Raw genomic sequence first — 26155 nt, forward strand, 5'->3', positions numbered from 1 at the left:
AGATGGCTGGACCTTGAAGGTATTATGCCAACTGAAATAAGTCAGACAGAGAAAGACAAATACCATATGATCTCAATTATGTGTGGAATCTAAAAAACAAAACAAAGGAACAAAGAAGACAAAACAAAACATGGAGATACAGAAACAGAATGATGGTTTCTAGAGGGGAGGGAGGTTGGGTGTGAATGAAATGGGAGCAAATGGGGGTCAAGAGGTACAAACTTAGTTACAAAATAAATAAGTCATGGGGATGAAATATACAGTAGTCAATAACATTATGGTGCATATTTGTAAGTTGCCAAGAGAGTAAATCTTAAAAGTTGCCATCACAAGAAAAAAAATCTGTAACTTTCACTGGTGATGGATGGTAACTAGAACGACTGAAGTGATCATTTGGCTGTGTATACAAACACTGAATCATTATGCCGTGCACCTGAAACTAATATAACGTTATGTGTCAATTATACTTGAATAAAAACAGACACCATCATTATAAGAACATTTGTAAAATACAGAGGAAAATAAAATGAAGAAAATAAAAATTGCTTTTAATCCCAATACTGGGGATAATCACAGTAACCATTGATTTACTTCTTTCTAGGCCAAATTATATTATGCTTTTTTTCCGTACCAGTGTTTTTCCACTTAAATTATCTTGAACTTTGTCCTAAGACATCAAGTATTTTCTGCAGTATACTTTTCAATGGCTCTAACAGTATTTCTTATTATGAAGGTAACAAAATTTAACCAGCCTCCTACTATTGCATAGTTCTTTTCTATCATTTCCTCATTATAAATCATGATTGTACAAATAGCCTTAAAAGTAAAAACTTGCACTTATTTATAATGATTTCCTTTGTATGAAGTCCAAGGAATAAGGCGCTTGGTGAAAGGTCATGCACATTTGAAAGGCATTTGATGCACATTACCAAATATTTAAGTCTATTTTAACACCCATTTTATTTTGAAAAGGAACTGATTTTGCCTTTTGTTAATGATTTTCCTTAAAAAAAAATCTCTCTAGCTTTTTGTCTTACACTTGTCTACTGTAATTTTGAAGCCATTGAATATTGATTAAAAAAAGAGTACCATAATACTAAGCAAAAAATATTAAGATGTAACTATGCTGAAGAAAAGAATGAAAAAATCCTTAGGTCATGTTTCACATTCCTTATGCCAAAATAGACTCTGATATAGTCAACTGACATCCTTTTAAGGCAAGTAAATATATTTCACTACAGATCAGGGTGTCTCTAGGCCTGGTTCAAGCACACAACGATGGACTCTTTTTACTGTAACTTTACTGTGCAGCATTGTGTAGCATTTTAATTTTTTTTAATGTTTATTTATTTTTGAGACAGGGAGAGAGAAAGGAAGGTGGAGCTTGAGTGGAAGAGGGGCAGAGAGAGAGGGAGACACAGAATCCCAAGCAGCGTCCAGGCTCTGAGCTGTCAGCACAGAGCCGCATGGGGGCCTTCAACTCACCAACGTTGAGGTCATGACCTGAGCGGAAGTCAGACAATCGGCTGAGCCACCCAGACGCCGGGTGCAGCAATTTAGAAGGAGAGGGTTGGGGTTTTTTGTTTGTTTGCGTGTTTGTTTCTTTCTTTTTTTCTTTTTTTTTTTAATGTTTGTTCAACTAACAGCACTTCATTTTTAAATAATTTGCAGTTATTAAGAAAAATATTCACATCTGGTATTTTCCCCACATAAATCGTGCAATTGATAAGAATACCTACCCTCTTGTGCTCTGAACACGGAGACCTCTCACCCCGCAAGCCTAGTGCTGAGTTTTCTTTTGCGTTTCTCAGGCACTGTTTGTATTATTCCCAGGCAATTTCACCATTCATGTTCTAGAGGGCCAAAGGAAACTCGGTGAGGGAATGTGGACACAAATCCGTTGGAGAGCAAGGGAAGGTTTTCCAAACTCTGTTCTTCATTTCTCCCACTTTTGATGGGAAAACCCTTCTCACGCTGTGTTCCCACCCTTGTATTTCAGGGCTGTGCGGAGGGGGCGAGAGCTTTCTGTGCGCCAGCGGGCACTGCGTGCCCCGGAAGCTGCAGTGCAACGGCCACAACGACTGTAACGACTGGAGCGATGAGGAGCATTGCAGTAGGCGCGGGGCCCTGGGGGTTGTGCGGGCGGCCGGGTCCTAGTCAGGCGCCTACAGACCACAGCCATTGCATTGTCAGAGCCTGCCGACCACCGGCCCTTGCGCAGACCACTGCTAGTTTGCCTTTCTAAAGTGAGCCAACGGGTACGGGGTTTGCGCGCCTTTCAAAGGCCTGATGCCCTTAGCAGGGCAGGAGCTGGAGGCCACAATGGAGCTGCTCAAGGACTGGGGCGTTGTGTTGCCTCAAGTGCTCAAAATTGCAAGAAGGCTTTTTTGTTTATTTTGTTTGGGGGAGGATTTTGTTTTTGTTTTTAAAGTTTAATGAGCTATAAAGGTCAGCTTTTTGGAAAAGGACGTTTTTAAGAGGGAAAATTTTCACCCTTGTGATGCTTAACATTCCAGGTCCAGCAGATGCAAAACCTCTTGTTTAGGTTTTCTCGAAACCTGGAGAGAGACCATGGTGTTAACTGTTTTGAATCCATGCATTGATAGATTCAGCCATAAACATCGTCAGTTTGTTGGCTATTGATTTGATTGCTTGTTTTGACTCGATTGCTGGGTGGCTTGTCTAATATTGTAGTAGTCTGCTTGGGCTGCCGTTCAAAATACTGCAGACTTCATGGTTTCAATAGGAGAAATTTATTCTCTCCCAGTTCTGGAGGCTGGAGAGTCTAAGATCAAGGCCAACCAAGTTCAGTGTCTGGTGACAGTTCTCTTGGCTTACAGGCAGCTTCCAGCTTCCTATGTGCTCACGTGACCTCTTTGGAGGCAGAGAGGGAGGGGGAGAAGATAGGAGAGGGTGAGAGAGAGAGAGAGAGAGAGAGAGAGAGAGGGCTCTGGTGCCTCATCCTCTTATAAGGGTACTTAGATTAGGGCCCCACTTGTATAGCCACATCTAAGCTTTATCACCTTCTTACAGGTTCTGTCTCCAAATACAGTTATTTGGGGGTTAAGGCTTTAACATACACATTTTGAGAGGACATAAACATTCTGGTCCTACATATATATATATATATATATATATATATATATATATACACACACATATATATATATATGTATATATACACACACATATATATATATATACACACACACACACACACACACACACACATACATTCCAACTTTCAAGTTGTTTTGCACTTAAGCAACAGATGAAAAAGAAAAATTCATCTCAATAATACATTGCAGGATTTGCATCCAAAGCAGAACCATATGTAGTGTTCTAATTGCTTTTTAATGGTTATACGACCAGCAAAAGTTACCGCGGGAAAAGCTGTGTTTTACTCCCTATAGGAGTTGCCAAGGCTGTATGAGAGCTCATCACTGTTGACCTTAATTGAGAGGTTCTTGTGGTCTCTTTGCCAGGTGGACCACCTTTTGTTTCTCTGAAGGATTAGGATGCTTATTTATCATAAGTGTTGAAGGCAGTATATTATGATAATATTTCAGGTCAGCGTTTCCCTAACTCATGTTCCATAGTTCCTCAGTCTTGAAAACTGCATGAGAAAAAAAATAAATTTGAGACATTCTGCCAAATCTACTTTTTAGAGAGTTGCAACACATACACATTGCAAGATCTGAGAAATGCAGTTAAAAAAAAGACTTACTGGGGTGCCTGGGTGGCTCAGTTAGTTGAGCACCCGACTTCGGCTCAAGTCATGATCTCACAGTTCGTGGTTTTGAGCCCTGCGTTGGGCTCTGTGCTGTCAGCTCAGATTGTGCTCCTGTCTCTCTCTTTCTCTCAAAAATAATAAACATTAAATAAATAAGTAAATAAATAAGTAAATACTTATTAATTTTGCTTAGCTTCGTATTTTCTCAAAATTATTTGTTCATTTATACCCCCACTTTTATTTATTTATTTTTCATGCATTCTTTTATTTATTTTGTGTAATATCTAGCATCCTATGGAACTTCAGATATGCCACCCATATTTTGGAAATATTTTCACTATGACATTTGTTTTTATATTTTGGAATTACCTGTTCAGAAAAACCTGTGGCACGTGATTTTACATGAAAAACATTTTCACAGGATGTATACTTACATTAGGGAGTACTGCTGTAGAATTAGAAGGCAATATTGTATAGAGCGCCCACAGTAGGGAATTTAAAATGATTCAATAGAATTATGGAAATTATGGAAATTGTGGTGGAATCTTTTCCTTATCTCCCAATACAGCCCATGTGGGCATTATTAAAATTCTGCATGTGCCTCTACTCCCGGTGTGGGCTCACACTGGCCCATCATTCTGTTCCTTCACTGCAGTGAGCATTGCACTTAAGACAGTAAGAGCTTTCTGCTGCATTGGTTGCAATTGATTTTGAAGGAGCGAATTTTCCAGTCAGTGACTGAACAAGGAAGGTATTACTATTCTATAAGGTATATAGCAATGTCCTAGGAACTGAAAGTTTATGAAGGAAGATACGGGCTTTCCTCATGAGCGTACTTCAAAACCCATGTGGCTTGGTCAGTTTAGGAAATAAAATACATCCCTTCAGATTATTTGTCTATGAAAATGCTTAGTTAGACATTGAAAGCTTTTGCGTGTAATTGTTTCCGGACTCACGAGGACATTTGATTCTGAGTTTTAACCTTCAGTGCTTGTGGCATTTCAGTGCGTTCACTGAGGGTGCCACCCTCCCGCTGTCCACCACCCTGTGGTGAAGGAGGAGTGCTAAGTCTGAAATAGGGCATAGATGCAAATCAGAGCGTGAATGCAGCCTGCATACTCCTAACGAGAGAAGACGGTTTTGCTGGGCATTCCTAATGAATGAGCAGAAAGATATGCCGGTTCCCAGGGCGCTGGCAGGTATAGGAGGAGGAGGACTCCTCCTCTATGCTAATCAACTATGCTGGTAGCATTTATTTACATGATGTGATTGCATTTTTAGCAGAGGAGGTATTATCCCTTTTTGTCCAGATGCAGTGCTGAGGTTGACAGTGATGAACAAATTTGCCACTTGTTCAAAGTGCTAGATTTGAGCCTGGTTCTCTACTATTTGTTTTTATTGAAGTGTAGTTGATACACAAATGTCATATTAGTTTTAAGTGTACAACATAGTAATTCAACAATTCTGTACGGTACTCAGTGCTTATCACAAGTGTAGTCACCATGTGTCACCTTACAATATTATTGACCACATTTCCTATGTTGTACTTCATCCCCATGACTGATTTATTTTATAACTGGAAGTTTGTATCTCTTAATCCCCTCCCATTATTTCACCCATCCCCCCAGTCCCCTCCCCTCTGGCAGTCATCAGGTTTTACTTCGTATTTATGAGTCTGTTTCTGTTTTGGTTTGTGTTCTAGATTCCATGTATACATGAAACCATAATGACATTTGTCTTTCTCTGACTTATTTCACTTAGCATAATACCCTCAAGGTCTACCCATGTTGTCACAAATGGCAAGATCCCATTCTTTTTTTATGGCCCCAAATATTCCATTATACACACACACACACACACACACACACACACACACGCACCCACCCCACATCTTTTTTATCCATTCATCTATCAATGGACGCTTAGGTTGCCTCCACATCTTGGCTATTGTAAATAATACTGCAGTAAGCATAGGGGTGCACATATCTTTTTGAATTAGTGTTTTCATTTTGGGGGGAGTAAATACCCAGTAGTAGAATTACTGGATCATATGATATTCCTATTTTTAATTTTTTTGAGGAACCTCCATACTGTTTTCCATAGTAGTTGAACCAATTTACATTCCCATCAACAGGGCACAAGGTTTCCTTTTTCTCCACGTCTTCGCTAACACTTGTTGTTTCTTGTCTTTTAGGAACCAGCTATTCTGACAGGTGTGAGGGGATATCTCAATGTGGTTTTGATTTGCATTTCCCTGACGATGAGTGATGTGGGGCATCTTATGTGTCTGTTGGCCAACTGTATGTCTTCTTTGGAAAAATGTCTCTTCAGGTCCTTTACCCAATTTTTATTCAGATTATTTGGGGTTTTTGGTATGGAGTTGTATGAGTTCTTTATATATTTTATACACTAGCTCTTTATTGGCTATGTCATTTGCAAATATCTTCTTCCATTCCATAGGTTGCCTTTTTGTTTTGTTGATGGTTTCCTTCACTGTGCAAAAGCTTTTTATTTGGTGACGTCCCAACAGTTTATTTTTGCTTTTGTTTCTTTTGCCTGGGGAGACCTATCCATAAATGTGTTGCTAAGGCTGATGTCCAAGGCATAACTGCAGGTATTTTCTTTTAGGAGTTTTGCGGTTTCAGGTCTCACATTTAGGTCTTTCATCCATCTTGAGTTCATTTTTGTGTATGGTGTAAGAAAGTGGTCCTGTTTCATTCTTTTGCATGTGGCTGTCCAGTGTTCTCAATACCATTTATTGAAGAGACTGTCTCTCCATTATAAATGCTTGCCTCCTTTGTTGTAGAGTAATTGACCATATAAGCGTGGGTTTATTTCTGGGCTGTCTATCCTGTTCCATTGATCTATGTATCTGAATCCAGCCTTGAATGGGTCCAAATCTAATTGTTGTTTTTCCCAAACTGTGCTGCCTTTCACTTGCTCTTGTCCGTGTAAGTTCAGACTTGGTGAACAATTATATTCTGATCACTTATATGACAGGAAAATATTTATTTTGGATGCTCTATTATACTTTGGGTGATGATTGTCTATTACACCGGCATGCCAGGTATCTGGGACTGCTTACGGACTTTCTCCACTAACTAATTTTGTCATGTCCTTCAGTCTCTTCCTAAGTATTTGTAGAATGAATGGATTGCCAACCACCTGGAATAATTTTAGTAGGGTAGTGAAAATATTTTCAAAAATTAAGGAAAGTTTTCTTTTAGAAATTTCTAACTCTGTGACTTTAGGCAGGCTACCTACCTCTCTGTTCCTGGGTTTCTTTGCCACTGAGGCTGACTGCACTTGAGCCCTGCAGGAAGCCCCACCGGCAGGGATCCTAATCCAGTGGGTCTGGAGGCGGCGCCCAGCAGCACCTTTGCAAAACTTCCAGGGTAACTCTAATATATAGCCAGATATGAAACCACTGGACTAGAGGGTGTCTGGTGTCTCTTTTGTTGCTCACATTCTATAATCTTTTGATTGTATAACCAGCTCTAGAACAGTGTCTGGTAGATAACTAGTGCTTAGCAAATGAATAAGAAAGCTTCAAGGAAAACGGTTGTCACAAGGAAAATAGTGGCCACAAAGTCCACACACTTTATGCCACCTACAATCACCGTCAAATACCTTTGGAAATCATTTGCTCGGAATTTAGAGTAAAATTGGTTGACTTATATTTTAGTATAATTATACTCTAAGCTATACTAATTATACTATACGCTAATTATGCTGTGTTAACTACTTATTCTAAGTATAATTAATTACACTAATGATCACAACGTGTAGTGATTACTCGTGGTGGACGTTCTGGAGTCAGGCTGCCTGGGTTCCTCTCTCTGCTTTGCCATTTCCTGCTTCTGTGAACTTGGGGAAGTCACTCAATCTCTCTGGACCTCAGTGCCCTCATCAGTGAGATGGAAACATTAACAGTAACTATCTCTAGAACTATTGTGCAGAATGCCGAATCCTTGGCTAGAAAGCACATAGCCCATTGTCTGTCTGGCATGCTATAACCCTTTCAAGAGGATAGGACTTCTGGTTGCTATTGTGGTTATTGCGTTTTTATTCACCACATCTTTGCTCCCCACGCCAGCTCACCTCCACCTCTGCCCACCACCTCTCACCTCCAAGGTGTAAAGGATGGTCACTGGAAGCCATGAAGGCAGCTCATAAAGGTCAGGGGGGTACATTGAAGAGGAAACAGAAACATGAAAACACCCACCCCAACTTTAAAACCAGCACCACGTGAAACTATTTTAGAAAAGAAGCACAAAAGAAAAACTGGTGTTCCATATGATGTTTCTGAATCACCAACAATGACCACATTGACCATATTCTGTTTCCTAAAAGGCAGGGATGCAAGTACATACTAGAATTGTTTCCATCAAAATAATAAAAAGGAAAATATTACTCTGTACACTGAAGGAGGAAGCTTCAGATGTCTGGAAAATTGACTTCGGTTTAGTAGCAATCTGATTATACAAATCAGTAAGAGTATTGAATAGTCTTGAATTCCTGCCATGTGCGAAGCATGTTGTAGACACCCAGGAGGTATAAAGACTGTTAAGACATGGTTTCTTTCTTCAGGAATCTTTGAGTCTAATCAGAGGAATAACATGAATACGGAGATCATTGAATATGGTATTTTAGAGCAATACAGTAGAAGAGATGTCACAAAGGGAAAGAAGACTGGTGCAAACAAAAAGGCAGGGGCCGTAGGTTCTATGACTATATGACAAGGGCAAGATCATTAGGAGTAAGATTAGTGTGGAGAAAGCTGATGAAAAGATGGGATTGAAACCAGGCCTTGGACACAGGTGGTGTTTGGAAAATCTAGTTCAGTGATTCTCAAGAGAGGGCAGTTTTGCCCCCCCCCCCCTCTGAGGGGACATTTTGCAATGTTTGGAGACAAATTTGACTGTCATGAGTATGGAGTTTGGAGGAGGTGCTACTGGCATTTAGTGGGTAGAGGCCAGAGATGCTGGTCAGCATCCTACAATGCACAGGATCGTCCCCACAATCAAAGAATTACCCACTCCCAATTTGTCAATAGTACTGCTATTGAGAAGTCCTCCTTTAGAGCTAAAAACAAATAGTCAGAAACCCCAGGAGTCAAGAAACCTGGGTAACCGTAATGAGCTGGGCAACTGCGGGCAAACTATTTAACTTCTCTGGTCGTCCCAAAATGAGGGCGCCTCTGGGTGGAAATTGAGCATCCATACTTGAATCTTGAATTGAGGCAACACAATTATGTTCATAGACTTGTAGAGACTGAGAAAAGTGAATGAAGCTCTTGATAAAAACTTTTCTGTTCCTTAGTTTTCTCCTTTAATTTAATGATAATTTTGAGGGATGAAAGTTAGTAGAGTAAGATGCCAAACTGAAATAAATATCAACACGGAAGAACTGCAGAAGTAACATTTTGTATCAGGTACTCATTAAAGAAAAAAAATCTGTATCTAGAAAAACATCTACCTTAGGTTATGTAAAGTTATGCTTGTATTGAGCAAGAAAATCATAGCAAGAAGCTTTTGAAAATTTTGATTTGTTGGCCCTAAATGGTGCTGGCATCTCTTTTCAGTCCAAATAAACATTTATTCCAATAAAAGGAGGCACTGTGATCTTTGCTGTTTGCTATGCATTTCTGGCTGCGCAGCGCCTCTGGTTAAGGTTCTGTGTGTTTACTAATCCCGCAGACCTCAGGGAGGTAACAAGTTGTTTTCCAAATGCAGCTCATTTTGTAACTATCCTCTGGAAATGGCTTCTAACCAAGGAAGTGGTAACAGTGGAAAGTTCAATCTGCACCTGTGTGAATAATGAGGAATTAAAAAAAAATGCTTGAGTCATCTCCATTTATGAAATAAATGTTTATTTTTATGAAACAATTTAATAAATGACAGCATTAATTTAAAAAAATATCTACAGCAAGGTGTTTTAATATGCAACGTTTTTAGAATGGGCCTCACAGAAGGGATGCATGAATCATTGGAGATTTTTGGCGTGTTCCAAGGTTAATCAGATTCTAAAAGAAGTATTTGATTCCCCAGTCTTACCATCAAAAAAAAAAAAAGTGAAATGTACTGCTTAAAAAAAAAGAAAATTAATTCATATCGTTTAAAATATGTCACCCGTCCACCCCACTCCCTCCTCTGGGGAATGCAAATACTTTTGCGCGATGGTCAAATTGAGGCCCCTGGTTATTGCTGATTCTAGCATACTGATTCAAAATCTGCTACAAGAGTAATTTAGATTAAAAACAAAAACAAAACCAAAACAATAATAAGAAAGATTTTTTTCAAATTTCCCAAGGAAATGTATATATTTTGATGCACAAATTCCCTAACTTTGCAGCGTGGGCAGGAGAATCAAAGTTTGTAACCTTTCTTGACTCAGCATGTAGGCAGTGGTTACATGCAGCGTGGAGTGCAGGGTGGGGATTTAGCGCCCTCTGCTGAATGGGAGGAAATAGTCCTGTCAGGTGAAAACTGGGACCTCTTTTTAATTATTTTCCTTTATGATGGTCATCCTTGTTATTAAACTTATTCAGCCTGGGCGAAATAAATAAAAAGCACTTCCAGAGTTCTGTGTGTGTAGAAGTGGGAGCATGTATGTAGACACATGTGTGTGTGTTGTCCACATACGCACCCTCTTAATGTAGGCACTGAACAGATAGATGGTCCCTAAGGAACATTACATTTTTTAAACGATATGACCCTACAAGTATGTAAGTAGCTTCTTCAAAGAACGCTTCGTGAAATAGAAACTTATAATTCATGTAACAAGTATAATATTTTGATGTATGTGGCCAACAGTTTAACTGATCCATGCCCAAGAATTTTGGTAAGGAATTATTATAGAGTCTGGGATGTTTACAGTGAAGAGGTACTCATCGCCAGTCGTGTGAGATACAGACTTATGCTTGAGGAGAAGCAATCAGGTAGAATTTAGGAGACAATTAGATTCTTGGTCTTCATCAGCCAAGTAGACTTGTCCTCAAACGTGTCCCCTTTGTTCTTGCTATTCCTTCTGCTTGAATCATGCTGAAACTTTCATCCCATCCACTCTACTGAGATCCTGTCTTCCATGATCCCTCTCCAGCTTTAAGAATCTGTATTTTGGGGGCACCTGGGTGGCTCAGTGGGTTAAGCGTCCGACTTCAGCTCAGGTCATGGTGTCGTGGTCTGTGAGTTTGAGCCCGGCGCAGGGCTCTGTGCTGACAGCTCAGAGCCTGGAGCCTGCTTCAAAATCTGTGTCTCCCTCTCTCTCTGCCCCTCTCCCACTCACACTCTGTGTCTCTCTCTCTCTCTCTCTCTCTCTCTCGATCTCTCTCTCTCTCTCTCAAAAATAAATAAACATTTAAACAAATTAAAAAAAAAGAATCTGTATTTTGAACGTAATTCACTTTAAATAAGAGAAAATACTTTTAAGAAATCTCATTTCTATTAAATGCAGGCTTCTTAACACATATTGATTTAAAACATTTTTATAACTTTATTGAGGTACAATTTCCATACCATATGGTATCCCATTGATTTTTAGTAAATTTATGGAGTTGTGTGACCACCACCACAATCCACTTCTAGAACTTCTTCATCTCCCCTCAGATTTCCCTCCCACCTATTTGTAGTCAGTCCACATTCCCACCCCTTCAGCCACAGGTAACCACTGCTCTGATCTCTGTCTCTGTAAGTTTTCTTTTTCTGGGAATTTCATAAATGGGTCATACAATATGTAGTCTTTGTATCTGAATTATTTTACTTAGCATAATGGTTTTGAGATTCATCTGTACTGTCACATATATCAAAGGTATGATATTTTTAATTGCTGGATAGTATTTCATCATTTGAGTATTCTATATTTTGATTATTCATTCACCAGCTGGTGAGCGTTTGGTTTCTAGTCTTTGGCTATTATAAATAATGCTACCACAGACATTCGCATACAAGTCTTTGTGTGGATGTATGTTTCATTTTTCTTGGGTAGATTTCTAAGGATGGAAATCATGAATCATATGATAAGGTTTATAGTTAACTTTATAAAAAGCTGCCATACTGCTTTCTAATGTAGCATTATTATTTTACATCCCTAGCAAGTATATATGAGAGTTTCAGTTTCTCAAAATCCTTGCCAATACTTGGTATTTTCTGTTTATTGTTATTGTTCTTATTATTATTAATTACCATCTTAGGGGATATGTAATGGTATCTTATTGTGGTTTTAATTTGCCTTTCCCTAATGACTAATTATATTGAGCACTTTTTTATGTCTCCTTCGTATGTCTTTTGTGAAGATTTTCTATTCAATTCTTTCATGTATTTGAAATTGGGTTGTCTTATTATCGAATCTAGAAGTTCTATATATATTCTGGATGTAAGTCCTTTATCTGAAACATGAGTTGCAACTACTTATTCCAGTATGTGGTTTGTCTTTTCATTTTCTTAGTAGCATCTTTTGAAGCACAAGCCTTTAATGAAGTCCATTTGTTACTATTATTTTTGTAATGGCTTGTGCTTTTGTTGTTATACCTAAGAATTCTTCCAAGGTCAAAAAGATTGTTTCCTGGTTTTTTTTTTTCTAGAAACTTCATAATTTTAGCTCTTACATTGAAGTCTGTGATCCACTTTGAGACAGTTTTTGTATACAGTTTGAGGGAAAAGCTAGACTTAATTTTGCAATTGGCCCAACACCATTTGTTGAAGAGTATTATTTTTGCATTGAATTGTACTGGCATCTTACACATACTGATTTACATTACACATATTTATTAATCTCTTCCCCAAACCATATTAAGTAATTGATATTATCCTAGTTTCATAAATCAGTTTACAGATTCATAGACTTTAACCACCACTCCAGTTATTCAAGTTCTCACAGCTAGTAGTAGATGGCAGAACCAGGGTGCCCAAGTATCTGGTTCACCCAAGTACAAGATCTAGTACAAGGACCAAGTCCAAGTCCTTCCATATTACTTATTTCAACATTAAACTTTAAGCTTCCGGAGGTTACATAGCACTTAATCTTATCTTGTCACCATAATCTAGCCCAGTACTGATTATTTGAGGGTCATGGTATGAAACACTGAGTTGACTTAAATGATACTGTGTGTGTGAAAATAACAACCTTATAATCTAAATAACATTTTCTCTCCATTCTGTTCGTGCTTATCACGGACAAAACTAGACTTTCATTTTATTTTATTTTTTAAAGTTTAGTTATTTTTAGAGAGAGAGAGAGAGCAAGTGGGGGAGAGGCAGAGAGAGAGAGAGAGAGAGAGAGAGAGAGAGAGAGAATCCCAAGCAGGCTCTGTGCTGTCAGTGCAGAGCCCGACATGGGATTTGATCCGACAAACCATGAGATCATGACCTGAGCTGAATCTAGAGTTGGACACTCCCACCAACTGTGCCACCCAGGTGCCCCTAGACTTTCATTTTAAAGGAAATGTTTTAAGGAAATAACTGCTCAGCCTGTATTAAAAGTCATTCATTCTGCATGAACATGAATTTCATTAAGAACTTTGTTGAGTTGAGAGTGTCTGTGCTCGTATTTGACTATAAAAGAGCTTTCAGGTAACATAAAGTGGATATCAGATAAAGACTTTCAGAAAGTGTTAGAAGCATTGGTTTGGGAGCCAGAAGGTTCTAGTCCTCGCTCTGCAGGAACTTGGTAAGTGATCTTGAACAAGACCTTGGATGTCTCTGCATCACAGTCTCCTCACTGGCAAAACAGTAGATGTGGACCTGGTTACCATTATAATTTCCCTCCCGTGATATGCTTTTGTTAAATGAATATCCTATAACTTCCTGTTCTGCTCTGATGACATATCAGCGGCTTCTCTTATATACAGATTGCAGTGAGGATTTGTTTCACTGTCACACGGGCAAGTGTCTTAATTATAGCCTTGTGTGTGATGGATATGATGACTGTGGGGACCTGAGTGAGGAGCAGAACTGTGGTAAGTAGTATTGTTTCCCTGAAGGTTTTCATTTAAAATGACAGACGTGCATAGTCCAGAATTCGTAGCTCATTGTTTGTTCATGTGATTAGCAGGTTAACTTGCAAAATGGCTGGTTTCCTTATTTTTAGAAAGAGGAGGTTTTTCTCAATTACTCGTCTCAGTCACGTCTTATGTGTCAATGTAATATTTCTTAAAGTCACAATAATGAAGTGCTTAAGTAGAGTGGAAAGATGGGTAACGGTTGTTAATATGTTAAAATTTTCTCCTTGAAAGTGTTGTATTTCTTCTCTGGTTAGGGCCAGTGGCCCATATTTAGATTTTGAGCTCTTGAGCAAAACTTCACAGACAGATGTATTGTTGTGTGTACATCATAGAATTTACAGTTGGGAAAGGTCTTATAGATGACCTAATCCAAACCCTCCTTTTACAGTGAGATAACTGGAGAAAACGGGGGGGTGGGGGGGAGGTGGGGGATGGGGTGGAGGGCTTGAGTAGTTGGACAGGTCAATGGAGAGGACCAGGGAATATAGTTACTGTGTGAAAAAGAATGGTCTTAACCACTCAACATAATTCCTCTGAAGATAGTAGGATATCATGAAGTTTGTGCTCTTAGGGTGACTTTGCGCCTCTGTAACGGTAATAATTACAACTTTCCCTTAGACCAGTCTTTGCCCCACTTGCCCATCATTATTAGCAAGCTGAGCACGTGGTACTTCTTCTGGTTTCTGCACATGTATCCCATCTATTGTGTCTTTCTTCTTTTCTCAGCACTTCATCTTCCATATACTATACCTTACTTTATTGCTGCAATATGACCTTTCAGATCCATGGTTGCTCCATGAGTCTGTCAACGACAGTGGTACTCTCTCAGTGGATACTCATAATTGTTCCTCGTTATTGAATCTGTTATCCACGAATCCACACACATCTGTTAAGTGGTTACTTATATTAAGGCTTTTCCACATCTCATGGTAAGGAATCCCACAGAGTCTGCTCTCTGTGAGAAGAAACTTGACTTAATTCCCTCTCTTTTTTTCTCCAGGAATGTATAGTTTAGGGAAGAGGTTAAATCTAGACTAAAAAGGATCATGAAAAAATATAAATATTCTGCATTTCTTACCCAGGAGTTTTTTTTCCAATATGAATTATATATTAAGATAGTTTAATAAAAAGCCTAAGCTTAGCATCAGGAAAGATGACAGGAGATATTTGCCTTCCAATTTATCAGACAGAGGTAGGTTACAATTCTTAGATAAATGGTAGAGTTCTCACAAATCAAATCAGCTATCTACATTGTGAAACCCACATCACAGGTCTGTTTATGTTAGCCAATGTAAAAATAAAATTTTTTCATAAGGAAAGAAAACAACAACAAAACAAAAACAGGAACAACCCATGGGTCCTGAGAAAGCTGCCCGGTTGTTACTCATTTGAAAAACAGACAGATCTTACCCCACAGTGATGGTGGCCAGTGGGTCACATGCTTGGGTAGGAGGTGGCATTTTAATTGTGCCGGAGCCACCATAGAGAAAGCATTGAAGGTATCTGAACAATTGGAACAGACTCTCTTCAGCTGGAATCATGAGTCATTCAGCTCTAAGTCTTTGTTGTGCTGGTTCTCTACATCCCCCTGAGTTTTTGTTTCCTCCAGATTGTAATCCCACAAAGGAGCATCGCTGTGGAGATGGGCGCTGCATTGCAATAGAGTGGGTTTGTGACGGTGACCATGACTGTGTGGATAAGTCCGATGAGGTCAATTGCTGTAAGTGCCCTGCGGATTTCCATTTGCTTATTTTTTCCTTTCTGCCTGTTTAGACAAATATAGTGTCCAGCACTCAAAGGGAAGATCGCTGTACTTTGCTTCTAATCTATGAAGATAATAATTGAGCAGTGTGATGGCAATAACAGTGTCACGTATCTGGCTTCCACATGTGTCTCCCCAGAACTCCAAGCTTAATTTGGCTGCTCTGGCCAAGCCGGTGTCTGTTTTCTGTCTCACTGGCCACGCATCTCCTTTCTGCATCTGTAACTTTGTCAAAGAGGATGTTCTTCCCAAAGATTGGGGGACTCTTTTTCTGCAAGCTATGTTTGAGTAACTAAGCTTCCCTGAAGGAACCTCCAAACATGCTCTCAGTCACTACTTGTGGGAGAACATGGAGAGGATTGCCAGAGAGAAGAAAGCCTTCAGTGTTCCTAGGGTTACATAGAGCACATGATAATAACTACAACTTTACGGGCTGTTGTGTTTCTGGGTGAGTAGACAGTCTGGAATAGTAGAAGCTAGATGTTAAACGAGAATAGTATTGACCTGAAGGAGTTAATATGATGCATTTGGTGCATGTTCAAACCAATTAAAGTTTTTATTCCATCTTTTGCTGTCTAATAAAAATAGGCAAATTGATACATATAAGATTGAATATTTAATTTGCCTATAATTTGAGGCAAAAATAGAAATATGGGTCATATGGGTTTTATTTTGACAGAAGAAAAGCCATCTAAATTAATTAATAAATGCAATACCCAGCTTTCCCTTTCCCTGAATTGAATTGGAACTGAGTCCTTGCTGGTGGACATAGTCAAACAGAGTGGACAATATCTCGATGGATCTTGGGAAAGCAAGGACATGGTACTCAGGTCTACCGATTCTGGTGTTCAGCCTCAGTTCAAGCATATGGAGCTTTAGTATTAGACAGTAACTCAGTGAAGGCTGAGGTTACATGAATGGGTTTCTGATGCTCGAAAAGACAATAGGGATAGAATTTAGACAACCTTCAGGAACTGGAAGGTTAGTAGCCACTAGACCATCCCTATCAAACGTCAGACGTCATAAGCAGTTTTGAAATAAGGCATTTATTATGTGCGGGGTACTATGCAAATTCTTTCACATACGTCATTTCGTTGGCCCATTAGGTCAGATTGGAATAAAATGAAATGTTTGGGCTTTGAGTCAGAGAAGCTTGCCTTCACATTCCGGCACCAGCTTTTAACAGCCTTGTGGCTCTGAGACGGACGCTAACCTCTCTAGATTTTAGTTTCCTTATTCTATACAAGGTTGATAATATCTACTTTGCAAGTCTGTTATGAGGATCTGAGATTAGATACATAATACTGCTGGCACAGTTATTGCCGTATGCTAAGCCTTTAATAAATTATAGCTTTTATATTTGTAATAAAGCTACTATCATCCTTAAGACAATTTCTCACCCTGCCCTCATCAAGAAAACGTTAGTTTTTAGTAAGTGCTATTTCACATGGCAAGAGAGAGCCTCAAAAGACAACTCTCCATTCCCAAAACACGTGGAATGAAACAAATTAATGACACATTCATTCATTTATGTGGAACATGCAGGTAGAACGTTTCATTTCTTGGTAATGCCAGATAAGCGGGAGTCCTATCTACGATCCGCAGACAGAAGTACAAATCAGTGCAGCGAATATTATTCTGGCCTCCGCAGCTTGTCACAGCCAGGGTCTGATGGAGTGCAGGAGCGGACAGTGTATCCCTAGCTCTTTCCAGTGTGACGGAGACGAGGACTGCAGGGACGGCTCTGATGAGGAGAACTGTGGCGACAGTAAGTGTGAGCGCATCCCCCACCCGCGGACTTTTCCCTGGGAACGGAGCAAAGAGTTGGGAGCTACCTAATGCTTACGTAGGATTTCCACATGAACAATTCCAGATTGCCCGGCTCAGCATGGCTCACAGCACTGGCTGGCCGTAAAACCCTTCCTTGTGGTCAGTGTAATTCCCCAGCATCTTGCGCCGAACGGTCCTCCCTCAGGATAGACGGTGGAGGTTGAACACTTAAACAGCATGGGAGGTTCAGTGATCTGTCTTATGGGGAAAGGCAACACGATGATCAAAGAAAAGTTGAGTCTGTAGTATTCTGTTAAATTGCATGAGGTTACAATTAGGAGGAGCTGGCTTCTGAAATCAAACGAGACAGCCTCCCCGGGTGCCTCGGTGGCTCCGCTGGTTAAGCGCCCAACTCTTGATTTGTGCTGAGATTGACGATCTCGTGGTTCACAAGATTGAGCCCCATGTTGGGTTCTGTGCTGACAGTTCCAAGCCTGCTTGAGATTTTCTCTTTCCCTCTGTCAAAAATAAATAAGTAAAAACAAACAAATAAAAAATGTGATTGCCTTCTAAAATAACTACGTGCAGAGAAACAGTTTCTCTCTCTTTTTTTGTGTGCCCTGCTGTGTCATTTTATTTTCATTTATTTAACTTATTTAATTTATTTAAATATTAATATTAAATTTATTTAATTTATTAATTTATTTATTATTTATTTAATTCCATTAATTTAATTTATTTAATTATTTATTTGTTTTCATAATTTAATTTATTCATTATTTAAATTCTAGTCAATTAACATATAGTGTAATATTGTTTTCAGGAGTAGAATTCAGTGATCGATCACAGAGAAGCAGTTTCATACCTCACATTAACAAGTAACCTACTCAACTACAGTTGAAAAGGGTTAATGATGTCTTCTGTGAAACTCGAAAAGAAAATCAAATAAGTTGTTTTTTAAACTGTGTCTATTTCTGTCAGAAGAGAAGAGCCCTTGACTTAAAAATCACTACATTTGTTTGTAAGTGACCTTGCCACTCACCGGCATAGCCTAGTCATTAACAATGTGGCTGCTGGATGGGATGCCTGGGTGGCTCAGTCAGTTGAGCATCTGACTCTTGATCTCACCTCTGGGGGACTCAGGTCTTGTTCTGAGGGTTGTGAGTTCAAGCCCTGCATTGGGCTCCATTCTGGGTGTGAAGCCTACTTAAAAAAAAAAAAAAAAAAAAAGAATGTGGCTGTAGGTGACTTTGGGCTGGTAACTGAACTCTGTTGTGTCTCAGGCTCTGTGCCTGTAAACTCAGAGTAATACCTACTCAGAGGGCTGGCACATCGTGAACACTCAATAAACATGAGCTATTATTATCACACGACTGTTGTGTTAAAACATGTCTTGGGCTGCGTATATCACAAATTGGCCAATGAGGTTGGTCACATGTAGCTAAATTAATTTTGTCATAATGAATATTGATCCTTAGAATAACTTCAATGAAAAAGCATTCCAGGCCTAAAAAGAGGTACTTTTAATCACAGATGTAGTACCTAAGAAATCAGGTAACGAGTACTTCATTTTACCAATTTTAGCATTCAGAAGCAGATTCTTTTCTACCCATGAGTTATGATGTGCATATCAGCCAAGCACCTCCCCTTGGATCAAATTGTTCTTTCTTTCGACATAATTCATCTGTGTTTGAGACAATTTTGGATTCTTTACTATGCAATGGCAAGATTTATAAACTATTTCCCAGCATATGTGAGATGTAAGAAAGTCATGCAATAAAGTGGATCAAAAGTAAAATTTTTACCATCTTCATATTACTTAATCTAATGAATCTGACTGAATAAATGTATATTGTGGTGCTAATATGTGGTCAACCACTGGGGATCTGGTGGCAGGCGAAATAGGTCATGGAGTTTGCAGGCCCCTGGGGAAGACTGGCGTGACACAAATAATTGTGTAAGTCAGTGTCTACCATGGAGTGACATGGGCCAGGAGGGAAAGTTCAGGGAGCTTTGTGCTGTATATGGGATGCATGCGCTGGGACAGGGCCTTAGGGAAGTTTCCCTGAGGAAGAGACGTTGGAGCTAAGATGTGAGGAATGAGTGGAACTGACTTAATGAAGTAAGGTGGGACTGGAGAAAGCACTTTGGACACGGGGATCTGCTTGTCCGAAGGTCCCAGGGAGGAGAGGAACAAGGCATATATGTAGCTACCAGGAGAAGGCCACTATGATTAGAGCCAGGAGTGAAGGGGGAAGGTGCTACTCCAGAATGTTGTCACCAGTATCCCAGGCCGGCTCTGCTAGGAAGACTGGGGAGGGAAGTAGAAGCCGCCCAGGCCTTTGGGCCCCATTCAAGATTCAGGCCTCTGCAGCCCTCAGGCTCCCCTCTCAGCCCTGTTGTCTAGTCTCCCTGAAGCTCCAGTGATGCCAACCTGTGCCCTCCCCACTCCAGCCTTTGTGTATTCTGCTTTCTGCTTGGGAAACCATTCTACCTTCTTTCTTTTATTTATTTTTTATTTTTAAATTTTTATTTATTTTTGAGAGAGAGAGAGAGAGAGCGCGTGCGGGCAAGTGGGGGAGGGGCAGAGAGAGACAGAGACACAGAATCCAAAGCAGGCTCCAGGCTCCAAGCTGTCAGCACAGAGCCCGATATAGAGCTCAAACTCACGAATTGAACTGTGAGATCATGACCTGAGCCGAAGTCGGACGCTTAACCGACTGAGCCACCCAGGCGCCCCACCCCATTCTACCTTCTTATGCCAACTTAACCCACCTGCCTTAAAAACTCCTTTGAGAAGCTCTCTCCTTATTGTCCTAGTTTGCTTCTACTGCCTTACATATACCTTACATACACAGTGATCACACGGCTTAGCTGTGTGTGTAAGGTTCTGTTCATGGCCACATGCCTAGGTGGAGTATAAGCCATTTCACTTCTTTTATTTTTTAATGCCTCATGCCTAGCCTGTCACCTAAGCTTGTCACATAGCAGACGCTCAATATCAGCTGAAATAATGAATGCAGGTTGTCTTATTAAAATTCTTTAAGAGACTGGATGCATTGATATTAGCCTGGCTTACCTTGCAAAAGTGGTTTGACCCTGATGATATTAAAAAAAAAAAAAAAAAGGAGTGGTATCTGTTTTCTTTGAAGGCTGTGATATATTACTGTTGCACATTAATGGGAAGGAAAGAGTCCAATATAATAAACATTATCTGAGAATTATAGATAGGAATGATTTTATGTACACATATACTGTTATTTATACTTAAAAATGCCTTGCAAGATTTTCTAGATTCTAGATGACATATATGAAAGTAACTGACTATAATGAGCAAGAGGTAGAGAGAGAATGGGTAGTAATTTATTACCCTATCCATTTAACCTACAAATGACCAGGAAATCAATGGGAAAAGCAGTTTCCTTTCTACAAACCTTAAGGAAAAGCCATTAGGCTGATGTTACTGCTTTCATTCATTTGGAAACAAGAAACCCAATTCTCAGGTCATCGTAGCTAGGCCAGTGATACTTTCCAAGGACATATAGAAAATATGGATAGCAGCTGCATAAGATTTGCACCATGATAAAGTATCCTTACTGTATTGGTGTTGATGCCCTATTTATTTTTAGGGAAAGCATTTTCCTTACAGGGAAGAATAGAGTTGGGTGCAAATGAGTCCTTAAAATAATATCATTTGATACTCAAAATTCCAAGATCATTATCTTGGACTTTCTCTCCAACCATCTAAATTTTATTCTGTAATCAAGTTTATTCACCCATGTAAACATAAAACACCTTTTTCCCCCCCGTTAAAAGTAACACCCACCTGTTTTGTAGGCTAGGTTGCCTCTTATTTCTTCATTCCTACAGAATCCTTTTTGGACTAACAGTGTTGTATTTAGTTGCCAGGACAATTAATCCAGAAAGTTACATATTTAACATGTGTTCAATATTTTTGGAGAAATTGGAAGGGAATTAAAGTTGTGTCATTCCTCCGCTCCACCAGACGTTCTTGATACTTTCTATCCCAGTGTCAGGACTTTACAGATGATGAAAGCAAATGTGCCTTTCCCCCCCCCTCCCTGTAGGTCAGACTCCATGTCAAGAAGGCGACCAAAGATGCCTCTACAATTCCTGCCTTGATTCATGTGGCGGTAGCTCCCTTTGTGACCCGAACAACAGTCTAAATAACTGTAGTGAGTACAGCAGCTGACAAATGCGATCATCATGTCAGGATGTGCCTTTGGCTGTTTTCTTCTGAATTGACATTAAAATGTTGAAATCTGGAATCCCTCCAAATGTGTGTGTGTGTGTGTGTGTGTGTGTACATTTATATACATATTTCTTTTTTAAAGGCTGCATGTGGTAGCGGAAAAGAAACAAAATGGTCTTAGTTAACTTAAATCAGAAACAAATGTGTCATTGTGAACGGCCTATAAATCCACCTTGCTTAATATCATTACCATTATTTTCGATTCAACATCAGCTCCTATATATTACGTTCTTGGCTCCATCTATGGGTAGATGCTATCTTTCTTCCGTTTGAAAGCACAGCTTCAAAAATAGAAACTTTATCCAAGAAGGGAATGTGAAGTTCATCTAAACAGCCACCTAAAACCGTGGCGGGTCTGTTCTCCTAATAAGATGTATTCTCACCTTTCCGGGAACTTTGCTGCCCTGTAATGATCTTGAGGCTGTTATGTAAATTTGTTTTGGTGACAAATGGTGGAAACAGGTGGCTTTCTCAAAAGAAGCTTTCAGGAGAGGGAACTCCTGGGGAAGAGAGAAGGGGCAGGGATTGCAGACGGCTGTATAGACTCTCGTGGGAAATTGAAAATGAATCAGAAAACCCCAAAAGACTCTGATTTCTAGTAATGAACTCTTATTTGTGGGCTCCGCTTTCATATTCTGCTTTTTTCACTTTTTATAATCAACTTGTGGCCTCATCTTCAGCTTGGGGCTTGAGGTTTAGAAGCAGGTCTGTCAGCTGTTCGTTTACAAGAAAGAATAAAGGTTATCTCCCAGATGAAAGGCCGAAAAGTTCAGGTTCTAGTTTTACGCAGTGACCTTTCTGTGTCACTGTAGAGCTTACAGGGGCTGCTTCTGTACCCACAGGGATGTGAGGGAGGCAGCCAGTGAAAAACCCAGACTGAGGAGTTTTTGTTTATTTTCATGAGCACTTAATACCTGTTTGGGGAAAAGCACAATCCCCAAGCCTTTTCCATTTCCATTTCCATATGAGAGAACGGTTGAGATAGATATTAATGTAACCATTAAGACATACTGCCATTTTTCTCACTCTAAACTGATGTAAATAAGTGTGTGTTCATATACATGTATGTATCTGTATCCGTATATGTATATGTATATGTATATGTATATGTATATGTATGTGCTGGGTCCATTTCACGTTGCTTTATCTCCCAATCTGCTCTGGAGCTTTTTCAGGATTGTTTCTTTACTACACCTTTACCTTGGTGTAAGTAATTTTAAACAATGACAGTGTCATCTCAAAGATATGTGTTTATTTTTGGTTTTGGGGGTTGTCCGACATGGAATGGCACTTTGTGTTAGATTCAAAAAAAGTTGAAAGGGCACTGTGAGCCTGTGTCAAATTTGGGTGGGGAGGAATTGAGCATATGTTGTCCTATTTTCTCCATTTTTGAAATATGTCAAAATATAAAATTTAAAAATATGTTACACCTGTCAAAAAGAGAAGTGGAAAGAAGGGCACTAGATAACTCTGGCTCATAGCCTACTGGTATTTATAGCGTGCAGACAATGTTCCAGGCTCTGGGATGGGCACCAGGCACTTTAATGGTGAAGAAGGGCGACATGATTTCTGCCTTCCTGGAGACAACTTTTCAGTATGGGAGAACATAGTGCCATCTTTCCACTCAGGTATACTGTGTGAGTTTTATCTTTATGTTCTTTTTTGAATGCTTATTTATTATTTTTTTGAGAGAGAGAGAGAGAGAGAGCAAGTGCGGGGGAGGAGCAGAGAGAAAAAGGGAGAGAGAGAATCCCAAGCAGGCTCTGTGCTGTTAGTGTGGAGCCCGAGGTGGGGCTTAATCCCATGAACCGTGAGATCATGACCAGAATTAAAATCAAGGGACGCTTAACTCAGGGACGCCTGAGTCACCCAGGCACCCTTCTCTTTATGTTCCTTAAATACACTCAAACAATGTCCTTAGCACTTCACTGTCTCATCAGCTTCCTCAGTCACCACAAATATTCTTGCCAGGTTCTTCCATATATATTCAGCAGACATTTGATCATCCCCTCTTCTGAGTTCCAGGCACTGGGCTGGTCATTGGTCCCTCACTCCTTCTCTGTTATTAAAAATAGTTTATATCCCTAACTTCCAATTGAAAGTAAAGATGTTTTTTCTCATTTTTCAAACTTCCAATTGAAAGTAAAGATGTTTTGGGGCGCCTGGGTGGCTCAGTCGGTTAAGCGTCCGACTTCAGCTCAGGTCACGATCCTGCGGTCCGTGAGTTCAAGCCCCGCATCGGGCTCTGGGCTGATGGCTCAGAGCCTGGAGCCTGCTTCCAATTCTGGGTCTCCCTCTCTCTCTGCCCCTCCCCCACTCATGCTCTGTCTCTCTCTGTCTCAAAAATAAATAAACGTTAAAAAAAATTTTTAAAAAGAAAGTAAAGATGTTTTTTTCTCATTTTTCAAAGAGCTTCATAGTGGTATGTCTGTAAAGTTGGTCAAGGAGCATCTTCTCTCAGAAAACGTCATGCATTTGAATATGTGATTAATTATTTGAAGATCTTTACCGCTAGAGAGACTATCGTTACCTGGATTCTGAGGCACAACTACACAGCACTGTCTTTCTCTAGCTCCATACTAATGGAAGTATGAGTTTGAAGAATGTGGATATTCTGTCTGATGGAGTCAGCCTGTTACTGGAGTTGCTGGGGTTCTGGTTCTTGAAGACACTTGTTCTTGCTATCCCATAATATATAACTTACTAATGGTCTCTGAAGATATACTAACTGGGACCCGGGCATCAGTATTTTTAAAATTTCCTGGTGACTCCAATAGGCAGCCAAGGTTGAGAATTATTAGCTTAGTGGTTTGTCCATGGCTAGGCTGCAAGGGTATGGGACATCCCCGAAACGGAATATAAAAAAGTCTTCATAGTTTTCAAAGTTTTCAGTGGAGAAGTCCATGGCTTATCTCAGACTCCCAGAAATACCTACAGTTAAAAAAAACCCCTAAAACCCACATCTCTGATGATATTGTTTACTGAGAGGCTTGAAGTATCACAGTATTCCCACATCCACTCACAATCCCAAATCTTTAACACCTCCTTGAGGCAAAATACAGACACATCCTTGCCTTAGGGGGTAGGAGCAGGGTGTGGGATACTAATCCTCACTTCCATGTGGCGGTGTGCAATCCAGACAGCCGGGGAACCCTGTGGAAAGAGCAGCTCCTGGGCATGTGTCCTTCCCCCCACTCTCTGTGCCCATGAGCAACATGGCTGTATGAAGCCAGGTATGACTGTCATACCCCAGGGACTCTCAGGTTCCCCCATAGTGTTCCATCAACTGTTACTTCTACATGTTTACTCATGCATTTTTTCCCCTCCAATGCTGAAGAAGCAATGGACCGCTTTGTTCTTTACATAGCTTCCTACTGACCTCCCAATTTACTGTCCTGTCCTTGCAACCTCCAGTTGGAAGGAACAGATAGTATAGGGATGTGGTAAAGAAACCAAACACCGTAAGGGTTAAGGACTTTAGTCCTTGGGAGCAAATGGTAGATGAGAGGAATGGTGTCTTCCTAAAAGTATTCTCAACTAATGAGTGAAAACTAAATGATTAAATTAGAATATTACCATTTAGTGACACTGATTGGTTACCATTTGGTAACATTAATCAGTGAATTAATGGGTCAAGGCATTGAGCATCTACAGCTGCTGACATCACAAAAGGAGAGAAATCAGTTATACTTTGCCTTCTGATGAAAGAACACCATAGCACCTATAGCCTTACCTAAGGGATGAAGCCTCATCAGCCCTCTGCAGTCAGCTGCCCATGTTCTGGAAATAAGAGTAGCAGAGGAATATATTTAACTTCACCAGGACTGAGTAGTCAGCAAAGTCAAACTCTGGGACACTCTACAGTTCAAATCTCTGGGTTCTTCCATAGTTAAACTTTAATTAAAAATAAAGGATGGGCATCCAGATGGGTCAGTCGATTAAGCATCTGACTCTTGATTTCAGCTCAGGTTGTGATCTCACAATTGTGATCTCATCTTGTGCTGAGCATGGAGCCTGCTTGGGATTCTCTCTCTCTCTCTCTCTCTCTCTCTCTCCTTCCTCTGTCCCTTCCCTGCTCACCAGTGCACACTCTCTCTTCTCTCAAAATAAAAAAAATTTTTTTTAAATTTGAACAAAATTAAAGGATGGAGGGGAAGACAAAACAAGTTTTAAAAAATGGGCAAGGCTTAACTCTAGTATTTAGGGTGAAGTGCACACTTAGGTAATAAAACTGTAAGAAGACTAAGGTGACAACTATGAACTCAGTTGCTACTCTGCGGAGAAAGAAGCTTGATAGAAGATAGGGTATATGGAGGGTCATCTGGGATGTCTGGCAAAGTTCAATTTCTTGATTTGGGTGGTAGGTACAGGGATGTTCACCTTATAAAACTCATCAAACCACTAAAAATAATGATAAAAATAAATATAGAGTTTGAGGCAAAGATGAATCTTAGAATATTGTATATGCCAGTAGACGTTGAAAGTGCCATTTTTCTCATGTAAATGACCATTTAATACATGATTTCCATGGGCGCCTCGGTGGCTCAGTCAGTTACACGGTTCACTTCACTCAAGTCACGATCTCAGTTCGTGAGTTTGAGCCCTGCATCAGGCTCT

The 26155-nt window shown here is 39.9% G+C and overlaps 1 protein-coding gene across 7 annotated transcripts in view; it reads left to right on the top strand.

Moving 5' to 3' along the window:
• The window catches only part of CORIN (corin, serine peptidase), a 255232-nt gene that overhangs the window by 156286 nt on the left and 72791 nt on the right, over positions 1–26155 (top strand). For all 7 annotated transcript variants that reach the window (XM_027056350.2, XM_053217396.1, XM_053217397.1 and 4 more), the window contains exons 6-10: positions 2000–2113; positions 13581–13688; positions 15343–15453; positions 17147–17263; positions 21354–21461. In XM_027056350.2, the coding sequence (XP_026912151.1) occupies positions 2000–2113; positions 13581–13688; positions 15343–15453; positions 17147–17263; positions 21354–21461 (558 nt within the window). The remainder of the gene's footprint in view (positions 1–1999; positions 2114–13580; positions 13689–15342; positions 15454–17146; positions 17264–21353; positions 21462–26155) is intronic.

The sequence above is a fragment of the Acinonyx jubatus genome, chromosome B1 (genome assembly GCF_027475565.1).
Source record: "Acinonyx jubatus isolate Ajub_Pintada_27869175 chromosome B1, VMU_Ajub_asm_v1.0, whole genome shotgun sequence".
In the NCBI taxonomy this organism is placed as follows: domain Eukaryota; kingdom Metazoa; phylum Chordata; class Mammalia; order Carnivora; family Felidae; genus Acinonyx; species Acinonyx jubatus.